This window comes from Pantherophis guttatus, chromosome 2 (genome assembly GCF_059756535.1).
Source record: "Pantherophis guttatus breed Tessera chromosome 2, ASM5975653v1, whole genome shotgun sequence".
Classification (NCBI taxonomy): domain Eukaryota; kingdom Metazoa; phylum Chordata; class Lepidosauria; order Squamata; family Colubridae; genus Pantherophis; species Pantherophis guttatus.
Genome location: NC_142064.1, coordinates 41,923,996 through 41,943,445, shown reverse-complemented (window position 1 = coordinate 41,943,445; position 19,450 = coordinate 41,923,996). Strand labels below are relative to the sequence as shown.

The window sequence follows — 19,450 nt, the reverse complement described above, 5'->3', positions numbered from 1 at the left end:
TTGTGTCATGAGCATATTAGGCCAGATTTTCTTTAAAACTGCTACATTCTCTCATCTAGCAGAATAGTTCTTATTTTTACCAAAATAAAAAGGTACTTTGGAACATATGCAAAAAAACCATGTGGTATCTGCCTACATCTCTTTAAATCAAGCATGACATTTCTCAGGCTCATATTGTAGTTGCTTTAAGAAGCTTTCATCCTTTCAAACTTTCATCCTGAAGTTGTTTTAAAAGTATGACTTGTATAACTTGAATGATCCATATGCTTCAAACACATTTTTCCCCTCAAAAGAGGTAATGACCTCAAATATGCTATTTTAAAAAAGAAATAAAGACTGTAAAAAATTAAAATAAATATAATTAACTCATATTTAAATATTTATTGGTAATTACAATAATTAATTTTTGAAATAATTAGCATTATCCTTTTAGATGTTAATGTAAGACATTCTCAACAATTTTGAAGATTTTATACCAAAACATGTATAGATGCCAATGAATTTATAGGCATATTTTTTTCCTAGCAACTACTTAGCAAACCTCTACAGTTATTTTGGCAACTGTCAGACACAAGCAACCAGATGTTACTTATAATTACATTCTGCCTATTATATAGGAATCTTTCCAGACTGCCAGTCTTCACCTGGGAATAGATAGATAAGGTTTATAGAGATAAAGAAGGATCAATTCTGGACTCTTTGAGGCTGTGCAAGGATTTGAGGCTAGTTCTGTACTTGAGGCCTCCCCCTGCCTGGCTGGGCATTGCCCATCATCAACATTTTTGCCTTCTTTCTAGGATTGAAGAGAATGTCTGCTAAAGGTCATCCAATTGAATTTGTGCCTAAGGCAAGACTCGATCTCTCAGTCTCCATGATAGCCTGGTGTCTACAATAACTATATCTGAGTGTCCCTCTGCATGCATTGTACATTCAGTTGTTTTTAGAAGCTCTATACAGGTACTCCCCGGGTTATGAGCGTTCCCTTAGCAAATGTTCGAAGTTACATGATAAGCACCCCCTAGCGTTTATTAACAAGTCCCGAAACTACGAATCTTGTAGCACCATGTTTGTTGTTCCCCTTTAACAACTGCAGAGGCTCTTCAACATTCACCCTTGAGAAGCTCCATTTCGGCCAGCAACGTGCCGGGTGAGGCCTCTGGAGCCCGAACAGAGCATTTGGGGGGGGGGGGAAGATCCACCCCACCCCCCCCGAAGCTCTATTTCAGCTGGCAATGTGCCGGGCAAGGCTTGCGGAAGAGGGGCATGTGGCTGAGAGGCTGGGGACTGCTTGGTCGATCTTCACAAGGTAAGTGACCCAGTGCAGCAGGTTGGGTGAGGGGAGAGGGAAAGCAACTGTGGGAGCATGAGATATTTCAGTGGGTTGAGGAGGTCTTGAGTGGTTTTAGGCAAGTGGCCTGTTCCATCACTAGGCCCCCCCCATGGCCTTCCCCACCCTGAAATACCTGTGGGGGAAAGGAGATTCAAGGTACGAGATTCACTCCCACGAATCCTCGGATTACAAATGGAATGGGCAGGCTCCATTACATTCGCAACTTAAGGATTACCTGTACTTTATGATAAATGGGAAAATTTACAATTATTTTATATATATATACCAAAAACTACCAAAGGATAAAGGAACCAACATTGAAAACCTGGAGCATTTTAATGACCCTAAAGCAGATAATTGCTATCAAGACACACCTTTAGAGTTGTGGTTAAATACTTACACAAACTACAAATGATTTTTACAACGAAGATACAAAATTCAATTATTGCCTACCCAATAAAAGCAGTTCCATTATATTTTCCTACGGGTTCCCCAATCAGGACATGGGTGGATTGTGAAGCTAATCCAACAACTCCAGAAGCTCCTTGATCTGCCAGTATAGTAATAGTTGCTATACCTATAAACATAAAAGAGATTGCCAATAAAAGTTGATTGATGCTAGATTTCTTTTAAAATCATAACACAAAGCAATAATGATAACTATTACATAATTACATGTTTTCATTCTATTCTCAACATATTACCATCAAGTTCTTTAAAAAAAGTAAATTAGCAAAGTTCCATTATTAACTGTCAATATTTAATGAACACAATCGGATGGTTTCCAACTGTGTTGGATTAGTTTCCCAATATACCTACCCAGCATAATCAATGTTAGCTACATTCAGGATACAATACTATATTTTTATTTGGAAGACTAATTCAACATATGTTAATTACCAGAGCTATATAGTTGTTTATTTTTAAAATTTCTATTCTGCTTTTTCTTCAGGATCTCAAGGTGGTGTACATATCATTCCTTTCTCTGATTTTGTATCATACAACAAAAGTCTTGTGAATTTGGGCTATAAAGTAGTGACTGTTCCAAAATAAGCTAATGAACTTCCATAGTTGAAAGTGGATTTATAACTAGTTCTCCTCATTCTAATTGAAGAAGTTAGTCATTACGCCTATAGGAACAACTTCTGGAGAACTGGTAGTGGAAATTTTGAGTAGTTTGGAGAACCGGTAGTAAAAATTCTGACTGGCCCCGCCCCCATCTATTCTTTGCTTCCCAAGTCCCAGTGATCGGGAGGAAATGGGGATTTTGCAGTTACCTTCCCCTGGATTGGGGATGGAATGGAGATTTAACAGTATCCTTCCCCTGGAGCTGGGTGGGAATGGAGATTTTCAGTATCCTTCCCCTGCCAGGCCCACCATGCCACGCCCACCAAGTCACACCCACAGAACCGGTAGTAAAAAAATTTGAAACCCACCACTGGTCTAGTTTATTTCCAAAGCAAAGGACAGGTGAAACTGTCCCTTCTGTCCAAGGAGTAACTTCTAGTTATGCCAATTATAATTCGTCTAGTAAGGTAACTTTTCACAGAATCGTAGAATTATAGCACTGGAAGGGACCTTGGAGGTCTTCTAGTTCAACCTCCTACCCAAGGCAGGAGTACTTATAACATTCTGGACAAATGTTTGTCCAATCTTTTCTTGAAAACTTCTGGTGATGGAGCACCAACAATTCCAGGAGGCAAACTGTTCCATTGATTAATTCTTCCCACTGTCAGGAAATTCCTTATTTCCAGATTGGATTTCCCTCTGATGAGCTTCCACCCATTGCTTCTTGTACTGTCTTCAGATGCTATGGACAATAAATCATCCCCCTCTTCCCTGTGACAGCCTTTCAAATATTGGAAGATAGCTATCACAGCCTTCCTTGGACAGCACCGACTTTTTTGAAAGATGCAGCACACTGCTGACTCATATTTAAGCGCTGATGCAGCAGGACACCTAAATTCCTCTCACAAACACTACTGTTAGGCCAGATACTGCCTGTTTTGTACCTATTCATTGGTTTTTCCTAAGTGCAGGATCTTTTCTCACTACTGAACTGCATCTTGCTGTATAGGGCCTGATGTGGTACTGTCTATCCCACATTGTTCTATCTTGCCAAGCAATAGTCTGTGGTCTACTTTATCAAATATCTTACTTAAGTTTAAGATTACTATATCCACAGAATTTCCTTGATCCACTTTTTAAATTTAATTTAAATAATGTAACATAATATAATAAAGTAATTTAAGTCAATTAAAACCTTGTGGGTGGGAGTGTGATGTAAGAATTTAAACCATTATTTCTCTTCAAATAGCGCTTGTATTTGAGACATAAAAATCATGCAAATTCTTTCATTATGGCTTTGTTAATTCTTCCACAATAAATCTACTTATCAAAAGCTTGTTCTTTCTGTTTGCAGTACAGTTGGGCACTGAAATATTGGAATCAAAGCCAATATTCAGGAAAACATTAAGCATCTATAGTTGAAAAACAATCTTAACCTCAACACATGTTTTCAAAAGCCTCAAATAGTAAATGTAACTAGTTAGTAAAAAAAAAAAAACACCTCTATTTAAGAATTAAACACTTTTCAAAAATGCTACAATTCCGATATAGTACAAATTAGTCTTTCAACATAGGAGAACTTGTGAATAAAGTCAACAAGCCACGTTCCCTGTATTATCTTTATTTGAATCTAATCATGGCATCCCATAGTTTTCTAAGCACTGCAGATAAAGGAAAAAAATAAAGGTAATTAGACCTGTCTGGCATTGCTGCAATTACAGCTTTGGATGCTGTTTTAAATGAGTGTGTTTACCATTTACAGGTGATATTTCTGTGTTATCAGTAGACACCAGATGAACTGAATAATGTTCATCACCTTCCAAAACATCATCTTGAATTACATGCAAAATTATGGTTTTCTGAGATTCCATCTGCATAAAATTGGAAAAGATGATTATATATCTTAGAGTTATAATTTGGTATACTGAAAAAGGAAAACTTAATATTAAATGAAATTGAAATCATCAAATGAAATTAGTTTCAAAAGAGGAAAACACTAAATTAAATTAATATCTTTTAGGAGATAAGCATAGAATTTTAACCCTCTTAAAAATATATCCAGTGGGCAATGTTGTTAAACAGGAGAAAATCACTAAAACATAGGGGGAAAAAAATAAGAGCTTTTCTCTTAGGATACTAGAGTCATATCAAATTCATAATTGTATATTTGCATTTCTACTTTGTACATGTGGCTAACAGTGCAAATATGTTAGGTTCACATCAATATTTTTTATTTGAATAAATCTGATAGATTATTTAACCACAGAAAATATGCAGTTTTTAAAAAATTATTTGTGAAATGAATTTATTTGTTTGTTTGTTAAATTTATTTGCCACCTATCTTGCCATGGGGCTACTCAAGTCAGCTTACAACAATAAAAAGAAAGAAATGAAGAGAAGTGCAAACAAAACAGAAGCAAAATAATAGAACAATGAAAAAGAAAGCAATGAGAATACATAAAATATGACATATATACATAAGCTTGAATTAAAATAAAACAATAAATAATATCACAAAATTTAAAAAGTAAGGTGGAAAAAGGGGCTGTACCTCAGAAAATAAAAGAGTACCATTGAGAGGAGTGAGATCATAGCTAGCTGACTCCTCAAGTTTCCAAAGAATCTGGACTTCTCCTTGGCCTCCTGAACTTCGACTTACAGTAAGAAAGACATTTGCTGTGGGATCATGTATTGACTGAGGTTCTTTCACTGTTACCTGAAACAAGAAAAGCATTGGTATTAGGGAGACCAATATTGAATAACAAGCAAAATATGTCAGTGTTGAGCTTTCTTTATGTCTCACACATTGCACTTTTGATCCATTGCTGGAACCAGCAGCATACCTGTGAGTACCTGTTGCCAGAAACTGCCAACAAGCAGGAGAGATGCACACATGCAGCCTCTCTCAATAAAAGACTAAAGAGGATCTTTGCATAAGGGACTTTCTCTGTTTACTCACATTCCCTTTTTAAAAACTGTAATATGGCAAATGATTTGATTCAAACAAGCAGTCATTCAAAGAAGCCGATTAATAGCAATAGTTATTGCACAGTGCCCAGAGCTGCACCATAGAGCGGTATAAAATAATTGTAGTACATAAATAATGAAATAAAGTAGACTTTGTGACCATTTATTTTTTCTTTTGGTTTTTCAAATAAAGCCTACAATTATAAAGCAATCCAATTGTTTCTTCTATGTCCTTAAGAATTATAAATTATAAGTATAATAAGTAAACATTGAGTCTGTTCAGTATAGTACAGTGACGTTTTCATGTGAACATAAGTATCTTTCTTTTGTTCCAATTAGTAAACAAAGACTAATTTGAGGATGATTCAAAATATATTTATGTTAGAATTCTACCTACAAATTGTGTTTAATTATCAAACATCCTCTTTCACAATAAATTCATTAACAAAACTGTTATATATGAAAAGCTATAGTAATAATTCTGCTTCCAGGAGCAGCAGCATTATTTATTCTCTTGTCCCATTTATCACCTTCATGTGCAAACACAGGTCTATCTGTTAGATAAACACGATCACTTGATAAAACAACTATTGCACACAACATGTGGTATCACTTCTGCTAATCCAATGTGAGAGTTGCCAGCTTTGAAACCAATTTATGTGGAATTTATACTTAAGCTCCTAAAAAAATATGCCTAATCTCAATTTTACTTTTACAACCAATTGTTGACACTCAGAGGTCCTTAAAATAGCTTACACTTCTTTTGGTATCCCAATTATCAACAGAGCCTGCCAGGGAAAAAAAGAGTTTTTTTCCTGCACCATTTTTTCTAGATTTTGCTAAGTGGCTACTATTATACTAAGTAGAACAGCTCCCCTTATTTAAATCTGAACACAAACACTAAGGTAGGATGGATAATCTACAGTGGTGCTTAGATGTTTGTGAATTCTTTGGAATTTTCAATATTTTTCTATACACATGATCTAAAACATGATCTGTTTTCCACACTAGCCCTAAAACTAACTAAAGAAAACCCAATTAACAAATGAGTCAAAAATTATACTTGTTCATTTATTTATTGAGGAAAATTATCCAGCACTACGTCCCCCTTGGGATAGGGGAATGGGATAGAAGTCATGTAAAGAATCTATAACTGCTGTTCAAAGCACTTAAAGGAAGTTGATGTGTATACCATTGTGAAAGCTGTGAGAGAAAATTCCCTCACAGTTGCTGTGCCTACTAATGGCCTTTGGCTTAGACAATTAAAGAAGCCAATCAGAAAGCAGCTCCTAGCTTTGAATCTCCCGAGATTTTCTATGCCCTCCCCTAACTGCCACTGTGACAGTATAAAAGAAGATGCTTGCCAGCAGAACTTCTCTTCGGAATCAGAGGCAGAGCTGAAGTCACTAAAGCCTCTTCCTTCTGAGGAAGAAAAGCCCAAATTCCAATCGCATAGAGCGATTGCACCAGAGAGCTGACAGGACACTTAAGAAAGAGAATGACATCTAATATTCTTTTTGAATAGACCTTGTTTTATTTTATGTAAATAAAAACAGTTTAGTGTAAACTGCTCGTGAGGCTCATTTGTTCTAGTAGATTGTAAAAGAGATAAGGTTACGGTCCATCGAGACCCCCTCCATCACAAAAGCCTTTATACATCCCCTCCTGAAAATATTCTGTACCAGAACCTGGATAGTTTCTAAAAATCAATTGCTCTGTATATAGTCATGTGAAGGAGAATAACATCTGGTTATCTACATATGATGCAATGAAAAATATCCAACATGATATGTATTTTGAGATTTATGGAGTAGTTTTAAATAGACATTTTGCTTTCAGATATCTACTTGGTGATGTATATATGGGTTTTCTCTCTCTCTCTTTCTCCCCCCCTCCTGCCCTCCCCCCCCCCCGTGCATTGGATGAAGTGTATTGTGAAAACATGTCCTCTCTTGGAAACGTCTTGGCTAATTTCAGCTGCTTATTATTTATATCTACTACCACTTTTGTTCTTATCTGGATTGGGACATCTAGTTGGACATATCTATCTATTAAGGTTTGCATATGCAAGTGATCAAAGGGTATATGGTAATAAATATACTATCTTACTTTCACTTACATGTTTTTCTTCAAAGCTGAAAACTCCAGCAGGTGAATCATTTGGTGCAATAGTAACCATCACCTGCACATCATCACCTAGTCTTGCAACACCTGTCACTCTGAGTAAGGTAACAGTGAACATTTCCAAAAATTCAACCTCATCATCATCTATGATAGTGATCTCTATCACTCCCGTAACCTTAGGAAATAAATTAAAAATAAAAACAAAGATGAAATAAGTACCATGAGCATGCTCAAGCTCAAGTCATTTAGATTTAATTGTGAGGCAAAATAGAAATGGAAATGAAAATCCAGGTGAGGTGGGCAATATATAAATTTGGTTAATAAATAGATAAAAGGAACCTCAAAGAAGACAAGTCTGGCATAATGCATATCATAAACAGTTAAAAACATACCACAAAACTCTTTTACAAAATAGTCTCCACTGTCCTTTAAAGACAAGCAGCAAGGTGCTACAAGCTATTTCCGAAATAGTACAGGGTTCTGAAGCAAAGTCCACCTAGTCAAAGAAGTAGGAAAACCCCTACATGTAGCAGGATTCACTGGCACATTTAGAAATAAAATATTCATTTTTAATATACAGTATCTATATAAAAATGCATTGTTTCTTTACTTTAATTGCATTAGATAATATATCCAAAACAGAAAAATTGCTCAGAAAAAAATATGAATAGAGTTATACCGACTTCCAGAAGTTTGGTAGGTTGCACAATACTTTTAATATGAACATTACTCAGATTTCAATGAGGCTCTCATTTTTGCAGCAATTAATGGTAATACATTTATGAGTATATGTTAGTGACTCTCCAATCGCAATCAAGCATCAAAAAAGGAACTTATTTGCCACCCTGTATTAGAACCACAAACATTGTTGGCTAAAATCTATTCAGACCTCACTAAGTCAATGACACTTATTTTTGAATATTTATGCATAGACATGTGCTTTAAAGTACTTAAAAGGGAAGAAAGGGAAAAAGCATCCTGTGATTATTAGCCAGCAATTATCTTAAAAGGAACATACTATAATCATAAGAATAAGATGATTAAAAAAATGTGGGGGGGGGATGATTTGTCAATATGTTACTTACTTGCCCATCAGCAAATATAAGATTTCCAAATGATGGTGAAAAGTCTTTCAGACTAGCAGAGGCAGGTGTGGCTTCCCAATCAAGTTTTATTGATCCAAATGTTCCTGCTTTCCGAACAATGGACAGCTTCAGAATATTATCTGGTGGTGGTACTTCATAAACAGCCACTGTCCTGTTCATATCCTTGAAAGAGAACAATTTTATTAAAAATATAATAATGCCTGTATTTCAGAAGGAGGAGGGGGAAGAAGAGAAAGAACGAGAGATAATAAATAATATATTATATATAATAGGATATCTCTAGGAGTTAGGAATTGTTCTTTCAGGGATCATTAGGCCAAAGTGAGAGTAGTAATAAAAAAAGTACAAACGCATTTATCACATACATAAATAGACCCACTTTCTCCCTCTGGATTTTCTCACAAAATAGTTGAGAGCTTCCTCCCTTAATAAAAGCTTCTACTTAATTATTTAGTTAATTATTATTACCTATTTTATGAGTTAATTATTAATGGCCTATTTTATGAGAAATGCTACAGCTTTTCTATTTCTTCATTTAAATATATGGAGAGTGTCTTTGATAGTGGTTGTTCTTTATCATGGCATATTATCAGAAATCCTTTTGGCCTACGAATACTGTGAAGTGGACAAGAATCTGTCAATGTTGTATTGTGCCACCTGTTCTTTGGATATCTGCCTAATCTGTCTATTGAGGGGAACAGATGGAGAGGTAGGTGAAATACAATTGATATTCTATTTTTACTGCCTGGAGATTTTAAGGGTCTGGATGGGAGAGAACAGCTTGAAGTTTAATCTAAGAAAGATGTAACTACAGTTTGTACATTAAGATTCTCTATCAACTGTAGTGTTACTTCTGTTATCTCACAAGCAAATGTAGGAACAGATTCACAATTGGGGGTTCATCTACTGTCACAGCTCCTGCTTGAAGGTAGAATAGCAAGTAGAAATGCCCTCACCAAAGTTCAAATAATGCTCCACTTGTGGCCTTACCTGGTAGGCTAAAACTCACACCCTCATTACCACTGTAACAGGCTACTACAACCTACTTTAGGCTGGATTGCCCATAAAGACTACTTAAAAATTACAAATAATTCAGAATGTATATTCACCAGCTCTCAATGCTGGAAATACATAATATGGAATTTATAGACCTAAATAGAGCGACAATTGATTTTCAGGTATTTTATTATTTTATTATTTATATTATTCTGCTGGTTTTGACCTTTATGGTTTGGCATCTGAGTACCTGTAGAAATGCCTGTTCTAAATAGAATCTAGTAACCAACCTCTTAGATCTTACAGGAATAATATTTAATTATTTTGTCATATTATATAGCATGTATTATATATGTAAACTGCTGAAAGTCACCAGATTGTAATGAAATTGATTGAATGAATAAGATTCAAGACCTTTAGTGGTAAGGATCAATAGATGCTTAGCAAGTATTTGTCAACTAATCTTGTTATATTCAGGTTAAGATAAATAAATAGGAAAAATTATGATTATGAACCACTTGGCTTCATTATATCATAGGAAAACATAATAGCAATGGGCATATTAAGCATCAGTAAAAGATTTATAATTTCACGTTTTAACCTATGTATTATTACCTACATACCTTGAAATCAGGGGTGAAATGCTACCGGTTCAGGCCGGATCTCCCAAACTTGTAGTAAAAAATGCTACTGGTTCACCGAACCGATAGTAAAAACAGAAAAGTTCCGACGATCAGCTGAGTGACGCGTGATCATCAGAACTGGTTAAAAAAAAAAAGGTTCCGATGATCACAGTTGTGGCGTGTGAGCTTGGTAAACTTTTAAAAAACTTTTTTAAAGCATTTTTTACTACCGGTAAACCCGTAGTTTTAAGTGCTTTAAGAAAGTGGGGGGGAAAAGGTTCCGAAAATCACGCGCCACAGCTGTGATCGTCGGAACCTTTTTTTACCTTTTAAAAGCATTTTTTACTACCAGAGTACAGCTGATTTCCTCCCCCTCGTTGTCTACTTACCTTCCCAAGCCTTCTAGCACATACTGCGCATATGTGCATGTGCAGCACGTGTTTGGTGCGCACTATGCATGCACGCATGCAGCGTGCATGCGCAGCCACGAACCAGTGGCAAAACGGTTCAGATTTCCCCACTGCTTGAAATGGTCAGCTTAGAATAAGAATAGTTTCTACTGCTCTTGATACTGAGATGTTTCAGTTTGTTCTCACCTTGTTAATATTGAACTGAAATATTCCTCTGGGGTTATCATTCTCTTCAATTAAAATCTCAGCTATTTCTAAACCAAGTTTCTTCATGCTCTGTTGCCCTCTAGTAAGAGAAGAATTCAGTAACTGCACACTACTAATATTGATTAAAAATCCCTCTTGTAATTCTGGAATATTATCCTGTAAGATAAAAAATGTTTTAAATTATTTTGCAGATTCAGATTTTGGATAGACTAGTAAGAGAAATCATTTCAAGTTATGATTATTTCAATGGAAAGTAAAGACATGGATGACCAAGCAACCAATTCTCTTAATATAAAGAAGATTAGTTATTTAAAAACAAATGGTTGTTAAAAATTATATTTTCTTTGCTGAAAATATAATTTCATTGTATCAAAATCTGTGCTTCTCTGCATATCTGATTACCTAATCAATTTAAGGAAAAGTTAAAGATAAATTCATTAATTTAAGGTTAAAGATTACAGATAAAGGGTTTAGATTGTCTGAAGGACAGCTTCTCCCAGATTGTATCTACGTGTTCCATCAAACCTGCAATTGCACTATAATAGGGATAAATGATTTTGGCCCTGTCACTTTGTGAAACTAAATTCAAATCCTCTGTTTGAGTTTAATTAAGCTTTGTCTGGCCCAAAAGATGATATGGCTTGTAGAGAAATGTCATAATATATTAGAATGGAATCACTTTGCCTTCACAAAAATGAGGAAAATCTATCCAGGTGAGGTGCAGCAGAGATTGTACAAAATTGTAGCATCAGAAAATAAGCATGGAATGTTTTAATAGAAACCAGAATCATTGGAGATTGGGCAGCATATGAATTTATTTTTGTTCTGTTGAATTGTATTGAAAAGTTTTTCAGAAGTGGTTTACCAATGCCTCCTTCCTAGGGCTGAAAAATGACTGGCCACTGAGCTGGCTTCCTGCCCATGTGCTCACAGTCTTTTGTTTTCTAGCCTGATGTCTTAATCACTACATCAAAGTGGCGTTCATAAATTTAATAAATTATTATTACTAATAGTACATCATAAATATGATAGAATAGTCCATACCATTTACTCAGAGAACATGTAGATAAAATCTAGAAATTGTTGAGATTACAAATTATAGAGGGCAATACACCAGCAAGTTTTCTATTTATTAACTGATTTATTAATCAATCAATCAATCATAAAGTACATAGATATATCTGGACTTTTTCTCACACACAAATAATATTCAAACACTAATCAACTTGGGAATTTTCAACTAGCGTAAATAACATTTGAAGTATGAAATATACTGTAAAGTTGAAAGACAGTGAAAAAATAGATTTTTAAATACAGGGAATGTAATTAGTTCAGATTTAGATGTATTGGGAATGATAACATTAAATTATTGAGTACTATCCTACTTTTATGCAGAAATATTAATCAGAAAAATATTTTCACTTTTCATGTCATTCACATATAGGCTTTCTACAAACTATTTATATACTTTCAAATACTCACTGGTAAAATGGTTACATTAATTGAAACTAATGTTATATTCTCTGTCATAATAATGGTCTTGTTTTCCAATCTATAATCTTCATTTTCAATGGCTTGATTAACAAGTGGGAGTGAAAAGATAGGGTGGGATATTACGTGTATACTAATATCACCAACAAATGGTTGTTCTCTGAAAATATGTAAAGTAATAGTAGTTGATGTCCCTAGGAAAAAAACAATATTAAAGTTAATGAATATATATATTCTTATTGAAAGAGTTTGTTTTTTTCCAACCAAAACTAATATGATTATAGCTAATGAACTACATAATAATAATAACTCATATTACTTCCATAAATTGCATTTTCTCTAGGATCAAGAAAAAAAATGTGTTATGATAAAAATTAAGAAATTTAAAAAACTGTAAGCACACTTTTCTAAACATAGTTTTTTCAAACATTTCAAATGCTTTTTTTAAAAAAAATCAGTGAAATGTCTCACTTAAATACAAAATTATAACTCATATTTCTTGCTACTCATATATTGTATTCTACATAAAAAGTTTGAAACTATACTCAGAATTGTTTTCTTTAAAATCTATAGATGTAACTGCAACATTGTATATCAGAAAACCTTTTTTTAAAAAAAAATTCTGGAAATATATACTTGAATTTCTCTAGGATATTCTCAGAACTGACTCACCTTCAGGCTCTTCTACTTTGTTAAAAAGAGAATCTGTGTGCCATCCTACTACACCAAGGGGAGTGTCATTGGGCAGAATAGTAAGTATAGCTTTTGCTCGACTTCTATCAATTATGGCTCCTCTCTGGGGGTCTTGAATGCCCACGGTGCTAATGTGAATGAGAGTTATAATCAGTGTCTCTGAAGCTTCAGGAATAACGTCTGCAAGGACTGTTAATGTTACTGTTGACAAAGCCTGACCCTCTGAAAATGCCACCTAGAGAATTTAACAAGAAAATATACAACTTTATATTTGTTACATAACTGTTGGCTTAACACAACAGTTTAAGATGCAATCAAGTGAAAGTTAGCAGTTTTTGTTTCAATTAAAGGAAACATTTAATCAAATTATCCTAATCAAATTGCCATATCAATATTGCTTACTTTTAAAAAGACTTTTAAAAGTCATTGCTTTTTTTAAGTTACATAATTATCTATGCTTATTCAACTACTTGCAATATAATAGTGAAACATAAATAAATTGTAAATAATATTGTAAGCCCCTAGAGCCGTGATGGCGAACCTATGGCACGCATGCCACAGGTGGCACGCGTAGCCATATCAGTGGGCACGCCAGCTCAGCTCTGGTGCACATGCGTGCGCCAGCCAACTGATTTTCAGGCCTTCTGGGCCCACCAGAAGTAGGGAAACAGGCTGTTTCCTGCCTCCGGAGGGCCTGGGGCTGGGAGGGAAGGCCCATTTTTCTTTCTTATTTCTTTCTTATTTCTTTATTTATTTTATCAGATTTCTATACCGCCCTTCTCCTTTCGGACTCAGGGCGGTGAACAGCCAAAGTAAAATATTTGTACACAAAAGTTAAAATAGATTTAAAATAATTAAATAAGTTTGGCCCATAATTTAAAACATTTCAATTTAAAACCAATTTCAAATTTTAAAAACCCACTATAAAATCAGGACAGCCCGGCTAACTGAAAGAAATAGGTTTTAAGGGCCTGACGAAAAGTCCAGAGGTCTGGGATCACTCGTATCTCTAGGGGTAGATTGTTCCAGAGGGTAGGTGCCACCACAGAGAAGACTCTCCCCCTGGGGGTCGCCAGCCGACATTGTCTGGCCGACGGCACCCTGAGGAGGCCCTCTCTGTGGGAGCGAACTGGCCGGTGGGAGGCAATTGGTGGCAGAAGATGGTCCCGTAAGTACCCCAGCCCTAAGCCATGGATCGCTTTAAAGGTGACCACCAAAACCTTCAAGCACACCCAGAAGTCCACTAGAAGCCAATGCAGCTCGCGCAGGAGAGGAGTCACATGGGAGCGCCCAGTCGCTCCCATAATCCCCCACGCGGCCGCATTCTGCACCAGTTGGAGCCTCCGGGTGGACCCCAAGGGGAGCCCCATGTAGAGAGCGACATTTTTTGCTGTCCCCAGTCTCCAGAGACTCCTAGAGAGGCCATTGCATGCCAGAAATAGGGGGGAGGGGGGGTTGCACGCACATGAGCAGGGCAGGGTGCATAGAATTATGGGTGTGGGCATGCGCATGCGTGAACCTCCCCCACCCCCCCTCTCCTGGCATGCGATGGCAAAAAGGTTAGCTATCATTGCCATAGAGATACCCTGCAGTAAGATGGGCAACAAATACATTTTATAAACAAACAAACAAACAAACAAACAAAGTATATCTAGGATACTTTTGTAGTACTGGAAATATACAAGTTGTAACCAATAATTGAATTGGTAATGCTGGTTTTCTTTTCAATGTTTATTTTGTTTAGCTATAGTACAAAATAGAATCTTACAGGGAAGCTGGACTGTAACTCCTACTGTAGTCCAACGTATTTTGAAGAAAGCAGGTTGAAGCAAGTTGAAATATCAGATACTACCTTACTCAAATTTAGGAAGAGGATATTTTAATATCTGCAGTTTATTCCTGTATTTCCTATTAAGACTATTGCAAATTCCATAGCTTAAATATGCAACTTTTGCTTTGTTTACCGGATAGAAACTTAATGTTGTTGGAGAGGAAGAGTATGCTAATATGATTTTGGATTTTTCTTATGTCTAACAAAGTTTATTTTGCTTTTTGTATTAAAATTCTAAGTTGCATTGGCATTCAGAAGAAATAAAAAACACATTTTTTCCTACAATAATCCTTTGCAATGGCAACTGACTATAATCTTGAGTACTTATAAAGGGAACCTCATAACATTTTAGAATTTTTTTCTAGAGTAAGCACAACCTCTTTACCTAAACAGCAATACTGAAACTTTCAATTTAGAAAAGAAATCTGGGTATTTCCTAAAAGTCATCTCTTGCCATTTTATACCCAAACTCATATTGTTGAAGGGGTGTGTTCCTCTTCATGAGTGAATTTTCACTGAGTCTATGCAGCAGCAAGTAAGAAAGTGCTATTGTATAATTTGTATCATCTGAGTGACATTCAATTTTGTCTTCATTAAATTAGATCCACTTCAGTCCATTTTCTATACAATCAATCCATGCTTATTAATAATAATAATAATAATAATAATAATAATAATAATAATAATAATAATAATAATAATAATAATAATAATAATAATAATAATAATTTTATTTCTATACCGCCCTTCTCCCGAAGGACTCAGGGCGGTGTACAGCCTATTAAAAACACAAAACAAAACAACAATTAAAATTTAAAATCATTAAATAATTAGGCTCCAATTAAAATCCCAGAAATTTAAAATATCCCAATTTAAAATCGTTATGTTAATAGAAATAAGAAATAAGTTAAGAAATAAGTGCAACAATATTAAATAGTTTCCTGCAGGTACTCATAAACAGCATTGTAAGTTGACACGATCCAAGGTAATATATATATGTGTGTGTGTATGTGTGTGTGTGTGTGTGTGTGTTTTCTGAGGTTTTCGCGGGTGTTTGTATGTAGGTCTTTGGTTATTCGGGTTTTCTCCCGCGTAAAATTGGAGGTTTCTTGGCAACATTTCAACGAAGTCTCATTCGTCATCTTCAGGCTGGTGTTCTCGGCTTCGTGCTTCTAGGAGCAATGTGTGTGATCGCAGCTGTTTCTTCCTTTTAACTGCCAGTGGGGGTGTGAACTGATTGGGTGGGAGCTTGGCTGTGTTCTGATTGGGCAGAGGTGTGCTCTGATTGGTTGGGGGTTTGGCTGTGCTTTGATTGGATGGGGGGTTGGCTGTGCTCTGATTGGATGGGTGTGTGTTTTGTTTAGATGGGGGCTCCACAGATAAAATCAGCAAGATCCTCCACAAACACAACATCAAAACAGCATTCTGCACAAACCGAAAAATATCCACCATCCTAAGAAACCCCAAAGACAAAATTGAGTTAGAAAATCAAGGAGTATATGAAATCCCATGCACCGCCTGCTCCACCACATACATTGGACAAACCAACAGAAGAATAAGTGCACGCATTGAAGAACACAAGAACTCAGTCAGAAAAGAGGAACCAACTTCTTCCCTGGTCCAACACCTCAAAGCCACAGGACATGATATTGACTTTAAAAAGACCAGAACTATCGCCAAAACTGAACACTTTAACAACAGAATAATCAGAGAAGCCATCGAGATAGAAAAACGTCTATACAGCATGAATAAACGAGATGATACCTCCCGCCTACCAGCCATTTGGAAACCCGCCCTTATTGACAAACGAGTCCCTAACACAAAGAATGACACCAGACCCACACGAGAGCCACACAGGATGCAACGACCACATATCCACGCAGACAGCAGACTCAAACCAACACTGATGAGGAGGCACGACTCAGGACCAGAAGCCAGACCACAGCTGCATCATTAGCCACTTTAAACCCCTCCAATCCATACATAAAGCAGACTGACACCCACCATGAAAAGGTGGCACGGCCACGAACATGAAGCCAAACAACAGCAACACAGTTCACCAGCTCAAATCCCCCTGCTACTCAGACTAACCCGAGGCCCCACCTAAACAGAACACACACCCATCCAATCAGAGCACAGCCAACCCCCCATCCAATCAGAGCACAGCCAAACCCCCAACCAATCAGAGCACACCTCCGCCCAATCAGAACACAGCCAAGCTCCCACCCAGTCAGTTCACACCCCCACTGGCAGTTAAAAGGAAGAAACAGCTGCGATCACACACATTGCTCCTGGAAGCATGAAGCCGAGAACACCAGCCTGAAGATGACGAATGAGACTTCGTCGAAACGTCGCCAAGACACTTCCAATTTTACGTGGGAGAAGACCCGAATAACCAAAGACCTACATACAAACACCCGTGAAAACCTGAGAAAACATACACACACACACACACACACACACACACACACACACACACACACGTAGCAAAAAGACACACTGCAGTGTTTTCGTATCAGTATACATTGTAGTATAAATTTATATTTTAATTGTTTCCCTCAAATATGGTATTGATACAGGATTTCTAAAAAATAGTGTATATCACAACTTACTTCCCCTAGGAAGGACTGAAGTAACATCACACAGAAAGCACCTTTTCAACCAAAGTAAATTCACAATTTATATAAAAGCATGTCTCATACATTCAAAGTTACAATCAACCCCCTCCCCCCAAAAAAATTACTCAAGACCCAGTGGTGGGTTCCTCCCGGTTCGGCTGAGCCGGTAGCGGTGACGATATGACGTCACCAAACCGGTTCTCTTTGTCCAGGAGCTGGCTCTCCCGCCCCCTCCCCCCGCGTTATTCTTACTTTTTATTTCTTTTTTCTTTAGCCCAGCTAAAGACCTAAAGACCTAAAGACAGGTGCGGCAGAGTGGATTGCCGCATCTCAGCTGGGCAGATTGCTAACGGGCTTGCATGGAGAGTAAGTTTGGCGCGCATGCGAGCAAAGCCCCGCCAAGCCACTACTTGTAGAATCTAACTCTAATTCTAATTCCCCGTATTTCTGCACACCGCTGCTGGCAAAGATAAGGCTGAAGGGTATGTGTGGGTGGGGGTGGGAGAGCTGGTGGAGGGGTGATACCAGCAGCAGGTGGTGGACCGATGCGAGCAGGGAGGGAGGGGAGCACACGGGAGATCATGGCACTGGAGCTCTTCCCGTGCATTTCCCCCAGCTGGCCTGGCCTGCAAGGGAAGCATGTGGGAGATCTTAGCTGCAGTTTACTTGTGAGCAACATTGGCTGGCAGAGACAGGGAGAAATGCCAATGGTGCTCACAAGTAAACTGGGGCTCCTAAGAGGGGGGGGTCAAGCCTCCCCGCCCACAACATCTTCACCTGAGGGCATCGCTGGCAACCACTTCCTGCACCTCCCGTCCCATGCTCTTCACGCTGCTGCTCAGCCTCCTCGAAGCACGGAGGCAGGAGGTAGTCTGCGATCTGCTGGCTGCCTCTAATCTGCAGTTTACTCATGAGCAAGTTTACTAGTTTACTCGTGGAGCAAGTTTTCTCGTGAGCAAGTTTACTCGTGAGCATGGTGCTTATGAGTAAACTGCAGATTACAGGAAGCCGGCAGATCATTGGCTTACTCGCTCTGCTGCTCGCCTGGCAGAGCACAGACTGGCAGCTCCAGGTCGTCTCGCAGCCGTTGTGTGCAGGGAAAAACCTTGCAAAGTAAAGAAAAACTTCTCCTGAGTGCGAGAAGGTAATTGCCTCGCACTCCCTGCACTCAATGGCTGAGAGATGACCCACAGCTGCCACTCTCCGGTAAAATGCGCGTCTCGCAGTGGGGCATAATTTGGGGTGGCAGGTGATGGGGGAGAGCTCAGCAAGCTTTGCTTTGCTTTGCTCCCCTCTCCCTGCTGGTCAGTGGCGTTGCATGCAGATACTGCACTGGGAGTGATAGGGGCAGCAGCAGTCCTCTCCTGTCTTTCTCCAGCTGGGCGGGGAAAAAAGGAGGGGGACTTCACAAACAAAAGAGAATTCTCTCTTTTGGCACCAGAGCCAAAGCTAAAAGAAACTGGTGGGGAGAAAAAGAGGGAGCGTAGGAACAGGGGAAGGGCAATTTTTTCATTGTTTTAACTTCGTAGCAACATCCTTCCCAGCTACTGCTTTCTTTGCTCAGCAGCAGAGCTTTCTTTTTTTTTTTAAGGTTAATTCCCTTCTTCCCGGGAGAGAGAAGAGCAAGGGCAGGAAGAGAAAAAGAAGGCAGGGTGGGAGCAGGGGTCTTCTTAGTCCCGGCTGGATGCTGGTTCCTTGGGTCCCCTCAACTTTTCAGTCCCAGAAAGTGGCTGTTTTGCAGCCATGCACCATTTTCTGTCCTTGCCTCCTTCCTGTTTTTATTTGGTTTTCCCTCCCACCCTGAAAGGAATTTCAAGCAAAAGAAGGGGAGGGGAGAAGGATTCAAGAGTGGGAAGGAAAGGGATTGGGAAGAATTAGAATGAAGGCTTATAGTCCAGAATCCAGACTTTCCCCTTTTCTCTTGCTGTGCTTTTATTTCCAAAGGCCCCCCCCCCCAGTCCATTCTCTTTCCCTAAAAACGAAGCG

General features: G+C 37.8%; 1 protein-coding gene across 1 annotated transcript in view; it reads right to left on the bottom strand.

The window, feature by feature from the left end:
• The window catches only part of ADGRV1 (adhesion G protein-coupled receptor V1), a 277,279-nt gene that overhangs the window by 131,041 nt on the left and 126,788 nt on the right, over positions 1–19,450 (bottom strand). The window contains exons 54-61 of the mRNA XM_060690619.2: positions 12,995–13,250; positions 12,314–12,516; positions 10,811–10,987; positions 8,575–8,757; positions 7,485–7,664; positions 4,950–5,114; positions 4,152–4,269; positions 1,784–1,907 (exon numbers count right to left, since the gene is read on the bottom strand). Coding sequence (XP_060546602.2) covers positions 1,784–1,907; positions 4,152–4,269; positions 4,950–5,114; positions 7,485–7,664; positions 8,575–8,757; positions 10,811–10,987; positions 12,314–12,516; positions 12,995–13,250 — 1,406 coding nt within the window. The remainder of the gene's footprint in view (positions 1–1,783; positions 1,908–4,151; positions 4,270–4,949; positions 5,115–7,484; positions 7,665–8,574; positions 8,758–10,810; positions 10,988–12,313; positions 12,517–12,994; positions 13,251–19,450) is intronic.